The following is a 15,416-nucleotide window of genomic DNA, read 5'->3' as shown; positions in this document are numbered from 1 at the left end:
TGTAGATTGCGATCCATGTTTAATGAACAAAAAACATAACACGAATCTAAAACACAAACACTACAAAACAAAGAACGTAACGAAAACCGAAACAGCCTATACTAGTGAAAACTAACATAGACAGGAACAAGGACACTAAGTACAATCACCCACGACAAACTCAAAGAATATGGCTGCCTAAATATGGTTCCCAATCAGAGACAACGATAAACACCTGCCTCTGATTGAGAACCACTCCAGACAGCCATAGACTTTGCTAGATCACCCCACAAGCTACAATCCCAATACATACACACCAAAACCCCAAGACAAAACACACCACAATACAAAAACCCCATGCCACACCCTGGCTTGACCCAATACATGAAGATAAACACAAAATACTTCGACCAGGGCGTGACAGTTACAATGTAAATTGTAGTAGAATAGTTTAATCGTGGACTGATGATATGCAGTATTGACACAAACACTACTGTGTGTGTGTGCACATATATAGTTTACACACACACACACCATTGAGAGTCTTCAAATCAAATTTTATTGGTCACATACACATGATTAGAAGATGTTAATGTTATGTTAATAAAGTGTAGCGAAATGCTTGTGCTTCTAGTTCCAACAGTGCAGTAATATCTAACAATTAATCTAACAATTCCCCAACAACTACCTAATACACACAAATCTTAAGGGGCGAATGAGAATATGTACATATAAATAAACTCAGCAAAAAATAAAACGTCCTCTCACTGTCAACTGCGTTTATTTTCAGCAAACTTGTATGTAAATATTTGTATGAACATAACAAGACTCAACAACTGAGACATAACCTGAACAAATTCCACAGACAGGTGACTAACCAAAATGTAATAATGTGACCCTGAACAAAGGGGGGGGTCAAAATCAAAAGTAACAGGACTGTTTATCGATCACAGACTGGAACATGTTATGGGATTCTTCAGATGAAATTGAGGAATACACCACATCAGTCACTGGCTTTATCAATAAGTGCATCGAGGACGTCGTCCCCACAGTGACTGTACATACATACCCCAACCAGAAGCCATGGATTACAGGCAACATTCGCACTGAGCTACAGGGTAGAGCTGCCGCTTTCAAGGTGCGGGACTCTAACCCGGAAGCTTACAAGAAATCTCGCTATGCCCTGCGACGTACCATCAAACAGGCAAAGCATCAATACAAGCCTAAGATTGAATTGTATTACACCTGCTCCGACACTCGGATGAGGCAGGGCTCGCAAACTATTACAGACTACAAATGGAAGCACAGCCGCGAGCTGCCCAGTGACACTAGCCTACCAGACGAGTTAAATCACATCTGTGCTCGCTTTGAGGCAAGCAACACTGAGGCATGCATGAAAGCATCAGCTGTTCTGGATGACTGTGTGATCACACTCTCCGTAGCCGACGTGAGTAAGACCTTAAAACAGATCAACATACACAAGGCTTTGGGGCCAGACGGATAACCAGGACGTGTGCTCCGGGCATGTGCTGACCAACTTGCAGGTGTCTTCAGTGACATTTTCAACATGTCCCTGATTGAGTCTGTAATACCAACATGTTTCAAGCAGACCACCATAGGCCCTGTGCCCATGAACACAAAGGCAACCTGCCTAAATGACTACAGACCCGTAGCACTCACATCCGTAGCCATGAAGTGCTTTGAAAGGCTGGTAATCAACACCATTATCCCAGAAACCCTAGACCCACTCCAATTTGCATACCGCCCAAACAGATCCACAGATGATGCCATCTCTATTGCACTCCACACTGCCCTTTCCCACTTGGACAAAAGGAACACCTATGTGAGAATGCTATTCATTGACTACAGCTCAGCGTTCAACACCATAGTACCCTCAAAGCTCATCACTAAGCTAAGGAACCTGGGACTAAACACCTCCCTCTGCAACTGGATCCTGGACTTCCTGACGAGCCGCCCCCCAGGTGATGAGGGTAGGGAACAACACATCTGCCACTTAACACTGGAGCTCCCCAGGGGTGCGTGCTCAGTCCCCTCCTGTACTCCCTGTTCACCCATGACTGCATGGCCAAGCACGACTCCAACACCATCATTAAGTTTGCAGACGACACAACAGTGGTAGGCCTGATCACCGACAACAACGAGACAGCCTATAGGTAGGAAGTCAGAGACCTGGCTGGGTGGTGCCAGAATAACAACCTATCCCTCAACGTAACCAAGACTAATGAGATGTTTGTGGACTACAGGAAAAGGATCACAGAGCACGCCCATTCTCATCGACTGGGCTGTAGTGGAGCAGGTTGAGAGCTTCAAGTTCCTTGGTGTCCACATCAACAACAAACTAGAATGGTCCAAACACTCCAAGAAAGTCGTGAAGAGGGCACGACAAAGCCACTTCCCCCTCAGGAAACGGCAAGCGGTACATGGAGTGCCAAGTCTAGGACAAAAAGGCTTCTCAACAGTTTTTACCACCACGCCATAAGACTCCTGAACAGGTAACCAAATGGTTACCCAGACTATTTGCATTGTGTGACACCCCCCAACCCCTCTTATACACTGCTGCTACTTTCTGTTTTAGCATATATGCATAGTCACTTTAACTATACATTCATGTGCATAATACCTCAATTGAACCGACCAACCAGTGCTGCTGCACATTGGCTAACCGGGCTATCTGCATTGTGTACCATCACCCGCCAACCCCTCTTTTTACGCTACTGCTACTCTCTGTTCATCATATATGCATAGTCATTTTAATCATACTTACATGTACATACTACCTCAATAAGCCTGACTAACCGATGTCTGTACATAGCCTTGCTACTGTTATTTTCACATTTCTTTTTACTGTTGTTTTATTTCTTTACTTACACACACACACACACACACACACACACACACACACACACACACACACACACACACACACACACACACACACACACACACACACACACACACACACACACACACACACACACACACACGCACACACACTTTCTTTTTGCAATATTGGTTAGAGCCTGTAAGTAAGCATTTCACTGTAAGGTGTCGTATTCGGCGCACGTGACAAATACACTTTGATTTGATTTGATTGCCCATTGGGCCAGGTGTGAATGTTCTGGGACCCTAAACCTACCAAGCAAATTTTAATACATTTGGAAGCCCGTCCACCGTTGAAGGCCCAGGAAGAACAAATTAATATCACGATATACCTTTATCATGTTGATGTGTGATATTACCCTCAGCAAGTAATATGACACTGTATAGGCCACAAGCGGTTGCTATTATTTCTGTATGGTATTCAAAACAGTAAATGGCTTATGCCAATACAACTGACCTTCTGTGTGTTATTTTAGATAACAAAGCACCTTTGGTAAGAGACAAGACAAGAAGTTCAAGGGAATCCAAGCGGCAACCGCAAAGCCTGACCAATGTAGGGAACACTTCAGACAAAGTGACTGGGAAAACAGGTATGTGCTTATCTTTCAAAAAAAAATTTTTTAAAGAAGAAAAGAAATAGGCCTATTATGAGGTAGAGACATGATGTCTTATTGCAAATGAATGGTAATGTTCTGTTTTCTTTCTGTCCTCCCTGTCTATTGTTATGATCCAACTGAAGCTGAAGTGAAAGCCAAGTTCACAAGCAGAGTGGAGGGTAAGTATACCGAGTTAAAATGTTAATAGGGATAGCCCCCTTTTTTTCCCAATTTTTGCCTAAAATGACATACCCAAATTTAACTGCCTGAAGCTCTCGCCCTGAGGCAAGGATATACATATTCTTGGTAGCATTTGAAAGGAAACACTTTGAAGTTTGTGGAAATGTGAATTGACTATAGGAGAATATAACACATTAGATCAGGTAGATGAAAATACCACCATCTTTGAAATGCAACAGAAACGTCCCAAATCCAGCCATCAATCTGGTTGTTATTCAGTGTATGTTCAAAGTGTCAGACTGATAACTTGAAGTATGAGCAAGCTTCATGACATTTAGTGTGAAGTCACCCAGGTACATTTGGGCAAATCGTGAAGGAGACATTTACATTTACATTACATATTTCTGCAAGAATATCATCAAATCTCTATAATTGGACTTTGATTTTGCTTTTCCAGTATTAGTAGTCCTATTGTAAGTTCATCATTCGCAAAACACACAGTTTTCAAAACTTGAAAACTTCAATATTCTTGTAACTTTGTCCAGAAGGAAAAGGCTTGCTGCCGCACAAGGTTAGCAGCAACATTTTGCGACAGATACGGGGTTTCCGCATACTCCCAAAAAGCCCAGCTCATTGGCTATCTAGCTCTGTTTGACCCCGATTGGTGCTTATTTGACAAAGTTACAGTCAATCAAGTGAAGACCGCCCATGTCATCGGCGCGCCATGAATGCGACGCTCTCTGACCAAATTTGGGGTCCTATAGGATCTAGTACAGTACACACCTAATGATATAGTGAAGTCTGGTTACGTTCTAGGATCTCTGAGGAATAAATACGAATGTGATTTGACTGGTTGAAACAACGTTTAGAGTTAGATTTTCACAGATTCCTTTCTTTGCGAATTGAACGAGTGGAAATACAAAATTGTACACATTTCACCTTCAGGGGTGAATTTATCAAACCTATCGCTGTGAACATAGTGTTTTGTTGTTAGGAGCTCTCCTTAAACAATAGCATGGCATTTTCTTTGCAGTAATAGCTACTGTAAATTGGACAGTGCGGTTATATTAACAAGAATTTAATCTTTCTGATATAAGACACTTATATGAACCAAAATTTGTTGTTTCTCTAAAAACCTGCGATCGTGACACACGGCGCTGCATGATTTACAACTGTCCCGTCAACGCCTTGTGTCATGAAAGACGCCTATCCCTAAGAAGTTGGCACACACATTAATATGTTTTCACGAAGCCTTATTATTTGCTGCTCTCTGACAATTAACACCGGAGAAGACGCAAAAGGTCAGTCATTGTGACAGTTCTTGCTCCAGTTCTTGCTCTCATTGGTTGGCAACAGAGTCAATTTGTCACACAGGTGCAGCTTTTCCACAAACTGGCGGCCATTTTGGAAAGCCAAACAAATTCCCATAGCCCTTTCAATTCATATTCCACGCATGAGGTTTTCATTTTACATGATGCAATAGTATCAGAAATTGCCCACTTCCTTTTCAATTTCTTCCTGAGCAAGCCCACTTATGAAACACATTTTATTTCACAATTTTCAAAGACTTTTCTTGGACTTTTTAGACAGATAAGAGGCCACATTGCTTATTTTGTGGGCTTTGTTTTACTCATTAAGATAGTGTTATTGAGGTGTTATTTTCTACACTGTGAGAGAGGCTAAAACATTTTCATTGGCTTCCTACAAACCTAAGAGCCTAACAGATTGTCAGATGGTTTTCATTAATTTCATGAACACTGTATTGTACCTAAAATGCAATGAATCATCTGTGTCCATTTTAGATGTGGAGAGAGTTGCCAATGTGAATGGGAAGGGCTCCAGTGTGATAATGGGATGGGAACTAATCCGGAGACAATTCCTGGCCCTCTTCATCAAACGTTTCCACCACGCACGCAGGAGCCGCAAAGGCATCATTGCTCAGGTAATGACCACACACAAACCTCACAGTTCTCTACGCCTCTGTTTTCTATACCCTTAAGTGTAGTAGTGTCATGAAAAAATCCATTATTTTGTAAAAAGAGGTGGCTACGTACCGTAGGGGGAAGTAGTTTGACAAATAGATATGAAAGTACTACCAACTCTTCAATCTGTGGAGGAGAAAAACGAATGCTCAGTCCCTATGTATGCAACAAACCTAGAATGTATTATATGTTTCTAAAGGAAAGTGGATGTTTTATCTTATCTGAAGGGCTTATCTGTCTTATCTGCCAAGGAGACAGAGCCCATCACAACTTTAAGAGATGCTCTGTAATGTAAACTAAAATCTGTTTAGAACACACACAAACACACATACACACCACACACACCAGCTATGAGAACTTCCTGTCTCCTCTCATAACGGTTTCCACTTTAAATTAATAGGAACCTCAAAGGCAAAGAGATGTCTATGTTTTTTTTCTTCTAATTTGTCAGTATGCTAATAATGTGGTTTCATTAGTTATGTATCAAATAAGATTATCATAACAATTAGCTCACTGGCAGGTTGCTATTAGCTGTAAAGTGTATGTCTGTATCGTTTTGCGAGTTATTTTAATTCAGAGTCAGAACCAATAGATGGTTATCTATTTACATGACATCTTACATTAACTTTTCGTCAGAGATGATGCACAATTGTTGACGTACAAACTCCGATTTTCTGTTTCTTTGTCAATTATTTTGAGCTCTGATCCACTAATAATCATATTGATGCAAATCTTTATTCATAACACGTGTGTAGACATGGTGCAACCCCATCAGCGATGAATGATACCACGACATTGAATTAATTACACTCCAAAGGCACCATCATCATGAAGTACTCCACTCCACTTCTCCTATTCGCCTGTGTGTAAACCTACCACCTGCCGAATTCTAGAACACACTTCCCTCTGTAACTCGCTGCAATACCGATCATACCATTAGTCACTGTCAATACCGGACGTGACTATGTTTTGTTAGCGAGGGGAGATGTGTGTGGAGTGGAAGTGAGTCCCAAATGGAATCCTATTTCCTATACAGTGCACTACTTTTGACTATGAGCCCTCATCCAAAGTGGTCCACTCTAAAGGGAACAGGATTCCAATTGGGACGCAACCTTTGTTTCATGGCTCCTCTCCTCCCTCCTTCTTCCTCTCGTTCCACCTCTCTTCCTGCCCATTCATGTCACTTGCGGGGCTGACAAAGGCCCTGACCGTCATGTAAACAGCTCCCATTGTTAGCTTATATGAATGTGGCGTGAGGTAATCTCTTTAAACAGAGCCGGTGGGGAATTCAAAAGAGGAGACTCAAAATGAAGTGATTTATGGGGACGAAAGTTAGGAGATGGACGGTTAAGTACCTGGACTTGAGGAAGTGGTAGGGAGGCAAGCTCTTGTGTCATGTGAGCCCAGGTGACTGAATCGGAACTCGACGTACGTACCTGAGTCTGATTGCGATGTCTTTCCGAGGTTATACCAGAGCTGTGTGTGGAAGCATTGTGCTTGATTCAAAATGGATGTCCTCTGCCTTCACTGCTGATGACCCTCCTTCCAATGGATGCACATAGATATCATTCAGGGCCAGGCCTCTGTTTCCCAGAATGTTCATAGTGTTAAACTTTAGATTCTGTTGTTGGCATCAAAGCTGTTTTCTTAAAACCATTGTTGCAGCCAAACTGACGAATACAATAGTCATGGTTCAAGTGACAAGGGGGGCAAATCAAGGAATTTCAACATTGGGCACCCTCAAGACACGTTTGGTACACTAAATATTTCTTGTATAAATTGAACACTGACGGTAGTTTGTGGCAAAGTGTACAGATATTTAGTCATACTTTTGTGTGCTATGCCAAACAATTGGTATTAACTTCACACTTCAGTCATTTTAAAAACAAATAAATATTGAATGCAGGAAACCAGGCCCATGACACGACAACTTTTATCCACAAAGAAAGGAGTCTCTACATCCTTATATAATTGTAAACTCATATTACATCGACAATTTAATTGAAAAGTGAATTCTGTCAATTTACAAGGCAGCATACAGGAAATTGAAAGAACATAGTCTGTGTTTTATAATGTCTTACGACATTGACCTTCCAGTCGCTTTGTTCTACAGTTTCTCTATTTTCCTGTGATTCACTAGTTGGTTAATTGATGAGCTGAGCTGCACTCGGTGACTTCCTCTCAGATATGTAACCAATGGTAACAAGGTTACATCTACTTAAGTTGGTACATAAAATAGCTTTCTGTGATGTTCTGAAATGTTCCATCAATTGCTAACTAACTGTTATTAGTGATCAAATTAGCCTGTGTATTGCAGTGAGTCTTTGTTATTAGCTGAATTAGTCTAATTTATTTTGGTTGTTGTTATTTCCGGTCAATTAACCTTGTTTATAATTTAAAGGCCAACATTGTATATTGTATAATGTGGAAGATTTAGAATTTAGCACTTACGGTTAGTGAATCCATCATAACATAGCTATGTGAGACAACGGCCTTGTCCGAAATCTGTCTTGCCTACTACTTACTGAAACTACATACTGTGTACTAATCGTACTACGTACTATTTAGAATGTACTGTTTAGTAAAAACGAATACAGCAAGCTACAAGTATCAGCATACTAGTCTCATCCTACTGAGAATGTGTCATCTAATACACAGTTGTGTTGATTCCCTCCATACCTTCATTTTGGTACAGAGCTCCTCTCAGCTGATTATCAGCTGTGGTCAGATACACGTGGCTCTCAAAAGACAACTCTCTTCCTCAATAGTGTGCAACAAATTCTACTAGATGTAAATTAGAAATGACTATGACATCCTGGCATTTAAAGCATAATACATTTTCGAAATTTCACGTACTATAAAACATTTTTTTTCACATGCCCAAAATGCCTACTATTTAGAACACTAGTATGGGTATTTGGACACGACCAATGACATATCACAGTCATAGTAAGTAAAAAATGTTCTTGATAAAAGTAGTTATAAGCCAAGTCAGTGTTGGCAAGAAAGACAAGTGTGAGTAGTAGGGTGGATTGAGAACATGTTGGCATGAAAATGATGCATATCAAAATCCCTGTTGATGGCATAGAATGAATTATTACACAGTTAATAGTGTATCATATACCTCTATGGTTGATGGTCTGTTTTATGTGTAGGTCGGTGTTAGGACATTTTAGGACATATGCTACATCAGATATTTTAACATTTGCATTTTGCATGTTGGATGCAATTTTCATTTGGATATCCGATGCAGCATGTGCTACCTATATATGTGCACCGCACGGGCCCTGTGCTTTTCTCACGCAATTGGATAGGCAAGCTAGTAGATTCACAAAAACAAATGTTTGACCAAATACAATGCTATTTCTCTTTAAACAAATTAACAACAGACTTTCAGCATGCTTATAGAGAAGGGCACTCAACATGTACTGCACTGACACAAATGACTGATGATTGATTGAAAGAAATTGCTAATAAGAAGATTGTGGGAGCTGTACTGTTTGATTTCAATGCAGCCTTTGCTATTAATGACCCTAACCTATTGTTGAAAAAAACTTGGGTGCTATGGCATTTCAACATCTGTCATATCGTGGATTCAGAGCTATCTATCTAATAGAACTCAAGGGTTTTCTTTAATGGAAGTGTTTCTAATGTCAAACATGTAAAGTGTGGTGTACCGCAGGGAAGCTCTCTAGGGCCTCTACCCTTTTCTATTTTTACCAATGACCTGCCACAGCCATTAAACAAAGCATGTGTGTTCATGTATGCTGATGAGTCAACCATATACACATCAGCAACCACAGCTAATGAAGTCACTGAAACCCTTAATAAAGAGTTGCAGTCTATTTTGGAATGGGTGGCCAGTAATAAACTGGTCCTGAACATCTCTAAAACCAAGAGCATTGTATCTGGTACATTCCTTAAGTGCTAGACCTCAGCTGAATCTGGTAATGAATGGAGTGGCTATTGAACAAGTTGAGGAGACTAAATTACTTTGGCGTTACCTTAGATTGTAAACTGTCATAGTCAAAACATATAGATTCAGTGGTTGCAAAGATGGGGAGAGGTATAGCCATAATGAAGAGATGCTCTGCTTTTTTGAAACCACACTCCTAAAAGCAAGTTCTGCGGCCTCTAGTTTTGTCTAATCTTGATTATTGTCCAGTCGTATGGTCCAGTGCTGCAAGGAAAGGCCTAGTTAAGCTGCAGCTGGCCCAGAACAGAGAGGCATATTTTGCTCTTAATTGTAATCAGAGGGCTGATATAAATACTATGCATGTCTCTCTTGGCAAAGAGTTGAGGAGAGACTGACTGCAACACTTCTTCTATTTATAAGAAATATTAATGTGTTGAAAATCCCAAATTGTTTACAAAGTCAACTTACACACACACTTATCCCACCAGACATGCCACCAGGGGTCTTTTCATAGTCCCAAAATCCAGAACAAATTCATGAAAATGTACAGTAATATATAGAGCCCTTATTGCATGGAACTTCCTTCCATCTCATTTTGCTCAAATAAACAGCAAACCTGGTTTCACAAAATGGATAAAGAAACACCTCGTGTGCCTCTCCCCTATTTGACATAGATCATTTGTGTGTATGCATCGATATGTAGGCTACGTGTGCCTTTTTAAAATGTACTGTGTCTAGTTCTGTCCTTGAGTTGTTCTTGTCTAATGCTGTTCTGTATTATGTCATTCTCTATTATGTTTCATGTTTTGTGTGAACCCTAGGAAGAGTAGCTTCTGCTTTTGCAACAGCTAATGGGGATCCTAATAAAAAAAACAAATACCAAATATGCCAACTAGCCAGTCTGCCCTCAAATTAAATGCAATAAAATGAATCAGTTATTTTTTACAGTGAATCTGAAAACACTATAATTTCATTTTGGTGTTTCTACCCATTTAATATTATTATCTTCCATGTTTCACCAAATTTGAGAGTGTGATAAACCCGTAGTCTATGGAGCACATTGTGAACTTAATTACTTTTCTCTATTGTTTGGCGTGTGTTCACAGAAGAAATACTACCAGATGCCACACACAATTACAGTCTGAGAGAAAGTGTGTGTGTTCGGGATTATCTCATTCAGAGGCTTTTCAGTTGTCGCAGACTATTATTTTAGCGGCGCCCGCATTTACATAGAACTCTGATGTAAATATAGCATTTTTCATTTGTATTGTATGAATGGGCTCCGGAAATTGCAGCATGTAATTAATTAAGTTCAGCAAACCTCCCTCTTCAGTGGAGTATCTAGCAGTACAAGTGTTTAACGATGAAAGATATTGTCCATTCTGTCTATGACCTTTTTGTCAGCTCCAAGAATGGAAATGAAAAGGGAACATTTTACATGGAGGAGAGAATAGGGGGGATGCTGTGGTGGCAGGAAAAGAGAACAGTGCAAAATGCATTATGCCTAAGGAGGCGGCAGTTGACAAAGCAAGTGTTTGAAAGTGTTTAATCAAACTCTTTAGACATGAAAGGCAGCCAAAACAAGTAAACGGCAAGCATTATAATTGACGAGGGTATAAAAGCGTTTGGTCTCATGTCTGATTGTGTGCATCACTTTCATTGTGGATTGTAACGGTGAGGGTGGGGGTGATGATGGGGGTAGGGGTGGAGTGATGTTACAACAGTAGCGTTGGATGTTATGATTTCACCTCTCCGTGTCTTTCACACCTTTCGCAAGCACACGTGCACATGCAAATGCACGACACAAGACAGACAGATGTATGCAATCCTACACCACATGCACACACGATTTATATGCAGTGTGGTCCAAAATGATTGGATCCCTTGGTAAAGATGAGTTAAAAAGACATAAAAATGAATATGCTGAGCGATTAAAAACATGGGAAAATTATATTATTCTACAATATTTTTAATGGGATTGGAGAACACATTGGGAGAGATCTTACACCATGCCTCCATACATAATCTTTCCAGATCCTTGATATCCTTTGTCTGCGCTTATGGACTGCGCTCTTCAATTCAAACCACAGGTTTTCAATGGGGTTCAAATCCGGAAGGCGAGATTGCCATTGCAAAATGTTGATATTATGTTCAAGCAATTTATGGGGTGACTTTTGATGTGTGCTTGGGGTTATCTCGTACCTGCCAGCTGATTAGTATACAGTACACTGTATACAAGATATGCATGTAACAGGGCGGCAGGTAGCCTAGTAGTTAGAGCGTTGGGCCAGTAACTGAAAGGTTGCTGGAAGATTCACTTGCGGCCAAGTTTCAGCCTCCTGGCAGAGGCAGCCAGGTTTTTGGCAAAATACTTAGTAAAGTTCATGATGCTGTTGACCTTAACAAGTGTTCCAGGACCAGTGGAAGCCAAATAACCCCATACCATCAAAGATCCACTACCATACTGTATAGTAGTGATGAGGTATTTTCTGCTTATGCATTGTTCTTTCCAAGGCCAAACCCACCATAGCAGATTTGTGGTAATGATACTTAGTTTGAATTGAATTGTAAGTATGTAGTCCGGTACAGCACATTCCACTCTGGATGAAAACGCATGACAAGTGAAAAGACAAATTATTATCTTTATCCCCGATCACTCCCAGCGTTTGCTAATTGGATTGCGCAATAACACTTCAATGCTCCCTCAAGGGATCCTCAGTCCGACACATGAAACTACACACCTTTTCTGATTCTGCGGGGAAAATGCTTCATTTGGTTGGCTGGTGAAAGTAGTATTGTAACACATATGACTTTGGATATCCCACTACAAGAAAAAGGGGGATACCTAGTCAATTGTTTAACTGAATGCTTTCAACTGAACTGTGTGTTCTGCAGTTAACCCAACCCCTCTGAATCAGAGAGGTGCAGGGGGCTGCCTTAATTAACATACTGTACACATCATTAGTGCCCAGGGAACAGTGGATTAATTACCTTGTTCAGGGGCAAAACAACAGATTTTTAACTTGTCAGCTCGGGGATTCGATCCAGCAACCTTTCGGTTACTGGTCCAATGCTCATACCCGCCAGCCGATTAGTATACAGTATACTGTATATAAGATATGCATGTAACAGGGCGGCAGGTGGTCTAGTAGTTAGAGCGTTGGGCCAGTAACTGAAAGGTTTCTGGATCGAATACCCGAGCTGACAAGGTAAAAATCTGTCATCCTGCCACTGAACAAGGCAGTTAACCCACTGTTCCCCGGTAGTCCGTCATTGTAAATTAGAATTTGTTCTTAACTGACTTGCCTAGTTAAATAAGAAAGTTATGTGGATAGTCAGTAATTGTCATGAACTGATATTAAACGCATTGTATCGGCCTTCTGTAACAGTGTTTTCACAGGATAGGATACCTAAAAAAGGCATTGCCACAAAAGTGTAATAATGTCAATGTCACACAGGTGATTCTGCCAGCTGTCTTCGTCTGCCTGTCTCTCATCTTTTCCGTCATCATTCCCCCTTTTGCTGAGTACCCTAATCTGGAGCTGCAGCCATGGATGTACGGGCTGCCCCAGATGACATTCTACAGGTGAGCCATTGAAACATCATGCTCTCTGACTTTATAATCACACCTTTATCAGTACAGGTGAATATGCTGAGATTTGTATTGCATTTGTGTAAACGTAGCAAACTCAGCAGGGTAACCTGAGCAGGACAGATAGAAAGAATTATAAAAAATATAAAGTCATTCTACTATGACGTTAAGAATAATGGGCATACTGTTTATCTGAATGCAGAAACCACATATGTGATGGAGGTGGATTGCTCCTAGTACCAATGTTTGGAGGGACATTTTTTGGGAAAGACTTTGGCATATTGGAATGAATTTGACTGTGTCCCCAATGCCACCCTATTCTGTATATAGTGCACCAATATGGTGATATTTGGCACTGAGATTTACTGTCTTTCTGGGGGAGAGAAGAGAGCATTGGAGATACCTCACAAATTCCAGTGTGTTCAAACTGACTGGGTAATAATCTGGCTTCGGCCTTGACATGGCAGTACATGTCAGAATCCAATGTTTGAGCTCTGACTCACATAATCTGTCAAAGAAATAAAGTTACATTTTTATTAATCTCATGAGGAGACCTATAGCTGCCCATTTGATGGACAGAAGATATACATTCACTCACAGTAACACTGAGTTGAATCCCAGATGTCAAGGCATAATTAATTGTACACACTTTTAAGGATGCCATCTGAGCTCTGGTGTAGATGGACGGAAAATGGTGGAATCAGTTGCATAGCTGGTTTAACAATGTTTTTTTTCATCCTTGTTTAAGTGTCACAGAAACACACTTATATTTACAGTGTCTATACAAGGACACCCTCAATCTAAGATGGATTTATTTTCTGCTGAGATTGAGGCTGTCCTAATATGGACACCATATATATTCTATACATACTGTAACATATTGGCAAGTTGGTTTTTATACTTACAGTAACACAGATTTCTTTTGAGAATTTCTTGCATTGCATTTTGGGGTTTGCTTATAAAAATACATTAAAATAAATAGAAGTAATGTGAAAAACATGTTGAATATTTCATAGAGTTCCCTCCTCCTGCTCATTGATATTCTACGGAGGTTTGCTTATTTTATTCAGGGGAGATCATTGTAATAGATTGATCCAGTTGGACGGTTTAAAAAGAACTATCAGGCTTCTAACATGTTGCTATGGAAATCACAGGTATGTTTTTTTTTTACTGTCTAGAGATTCACCTTCTTAGCATTGTCTTATGTCTGCTCCCGCAATGATTCCACCTGCACTGTCAGTTGAGGGACGAGTGACTCATAGCAGTGACTCCACCTAACTATTTAAATGGTTGCTATGGAAATTGCGGGTATATGCCTTTTTCACTGGCTAGAATTTCACCTTCTTAGTTGAAGTTAGACTAAAGGCAGTGAGTCTTAACTGCAATTGTTACACCACATTAAATATGCAGTATTCATCAGAACAACCAGAAACTAGCCTTGGTATGTGTCACCATTAGCAAGCTGAAGTTTTTTCACTTCTCTGACATGTGGTCAATTACTGCACATAGTCTTCCCCATGAATTATTTTAAGACACTTCCCTTTGTGATGTCTGGAAAAGCCACAACAGGCTCGATCCTGTTCTATACAGACAGAGAGAGTATATAGCACATGCTCCAGCTGAAATAGTCAACGTCAACTAAACGTGCCCTGGAAATTTGGCAAATTCAGGTTAAAATGGCTGGTTTAAAAAGCAATTGTTATGCTCCTAATGTTTAAAATGAACATGAATAACATCATATCTATGCCGTGCAATTTAATGCAACTTCGTATCCCTTAATAATGGAGTATTTGAATAGTATGGTCGAACATTGATGACACTTTTCGATTCAAACATGAACACGATTAGGCTTGTCCCATGAACAAAATATTCTTAAGACTTAAATTTCTTTAAAAATGTGATATCCATACAATGCGTCTCTCAGATGAGAGGGGAGTTGAAAGGAGTGAGTTGAATGTGCAATCTGATCCCTACTCCATGATATTTAAGTTAAAGTTAATCCATCTGACATGGAGTGGAGGTTATACAACCAAAGTAATGATGAGAAACCATTCTTTCTTCCAAGGCAGTCTTACGAGAAAGCAACCACTTTATTTTACACTCAAGGAAACACATATTTCCTGCCAGAGCATTATGCCTCTTCAATAAATAGCCATATTTTATTTCAGAGAGTAGGCGTCGGCTACATTAGTATTACAACACTCAGATCTGCATTATTTGTTCTAATTCATTGCATCTAAATTGACTATTACTACTACTGTAAGACTTTC

The 15,416-nt window shown here is 40.2% G+C and overlaps 1 protein-coding gene across 1 annotated transcript in view; it reads left to right on the top strand.

Moving 5' to 3' along the window:
- LOC124014229 (phospholipid-transporting ATPase ABCA1-like) overlaps positions 1 to 15,416 on the top strand; it is a 290,281-nt gene that overhangs the window by 166,226 nt on the left and 108,639 nt on the right. Inside the window, exons 28-31 of the mRNA XM_046329029.1 lie at positions 3,357 to 3,470; positions 3,620 to 3,655; positions 5,459 to 5,598; positions 13,013 to 13,140. Coding sequence (XP_046184985.1) covers positions 3,357 to 3,470; positions 3,620 to 3,655; positions 5,459 to 5,598; positions 13,013 to 13,140 — 418 coding nt within the window. The remainder of the gene's footprint in view (positions 1 to 3,356; positions 3,471 to 3,619; positions 3,656 to 5,458; positions 5,599 to 13,012; positions 13,141 to 15,416) is intronic.

The sequence above is a fragment of the Oncorhynchus gorbuscha genome, linkage group LG25 (assembly GCF_021184085.1).
Source record: "Oncorhynchus gorbuscha isolate QuinsamMale2020 ecotype Even-year linkage group LG25, OgorEven_v1.0, whole genome shotgun sequence".
Lineage (NCBI taxonomy): Eukaryota > Metazoa > Chordata > Actinopteri > Salmoniformes > Salmonidae > Oncorhynchus > Oncorhynchus gorbuscha.
This window is presented reverse-complemented; position numbering and strand designations above follow the sequence as displayed.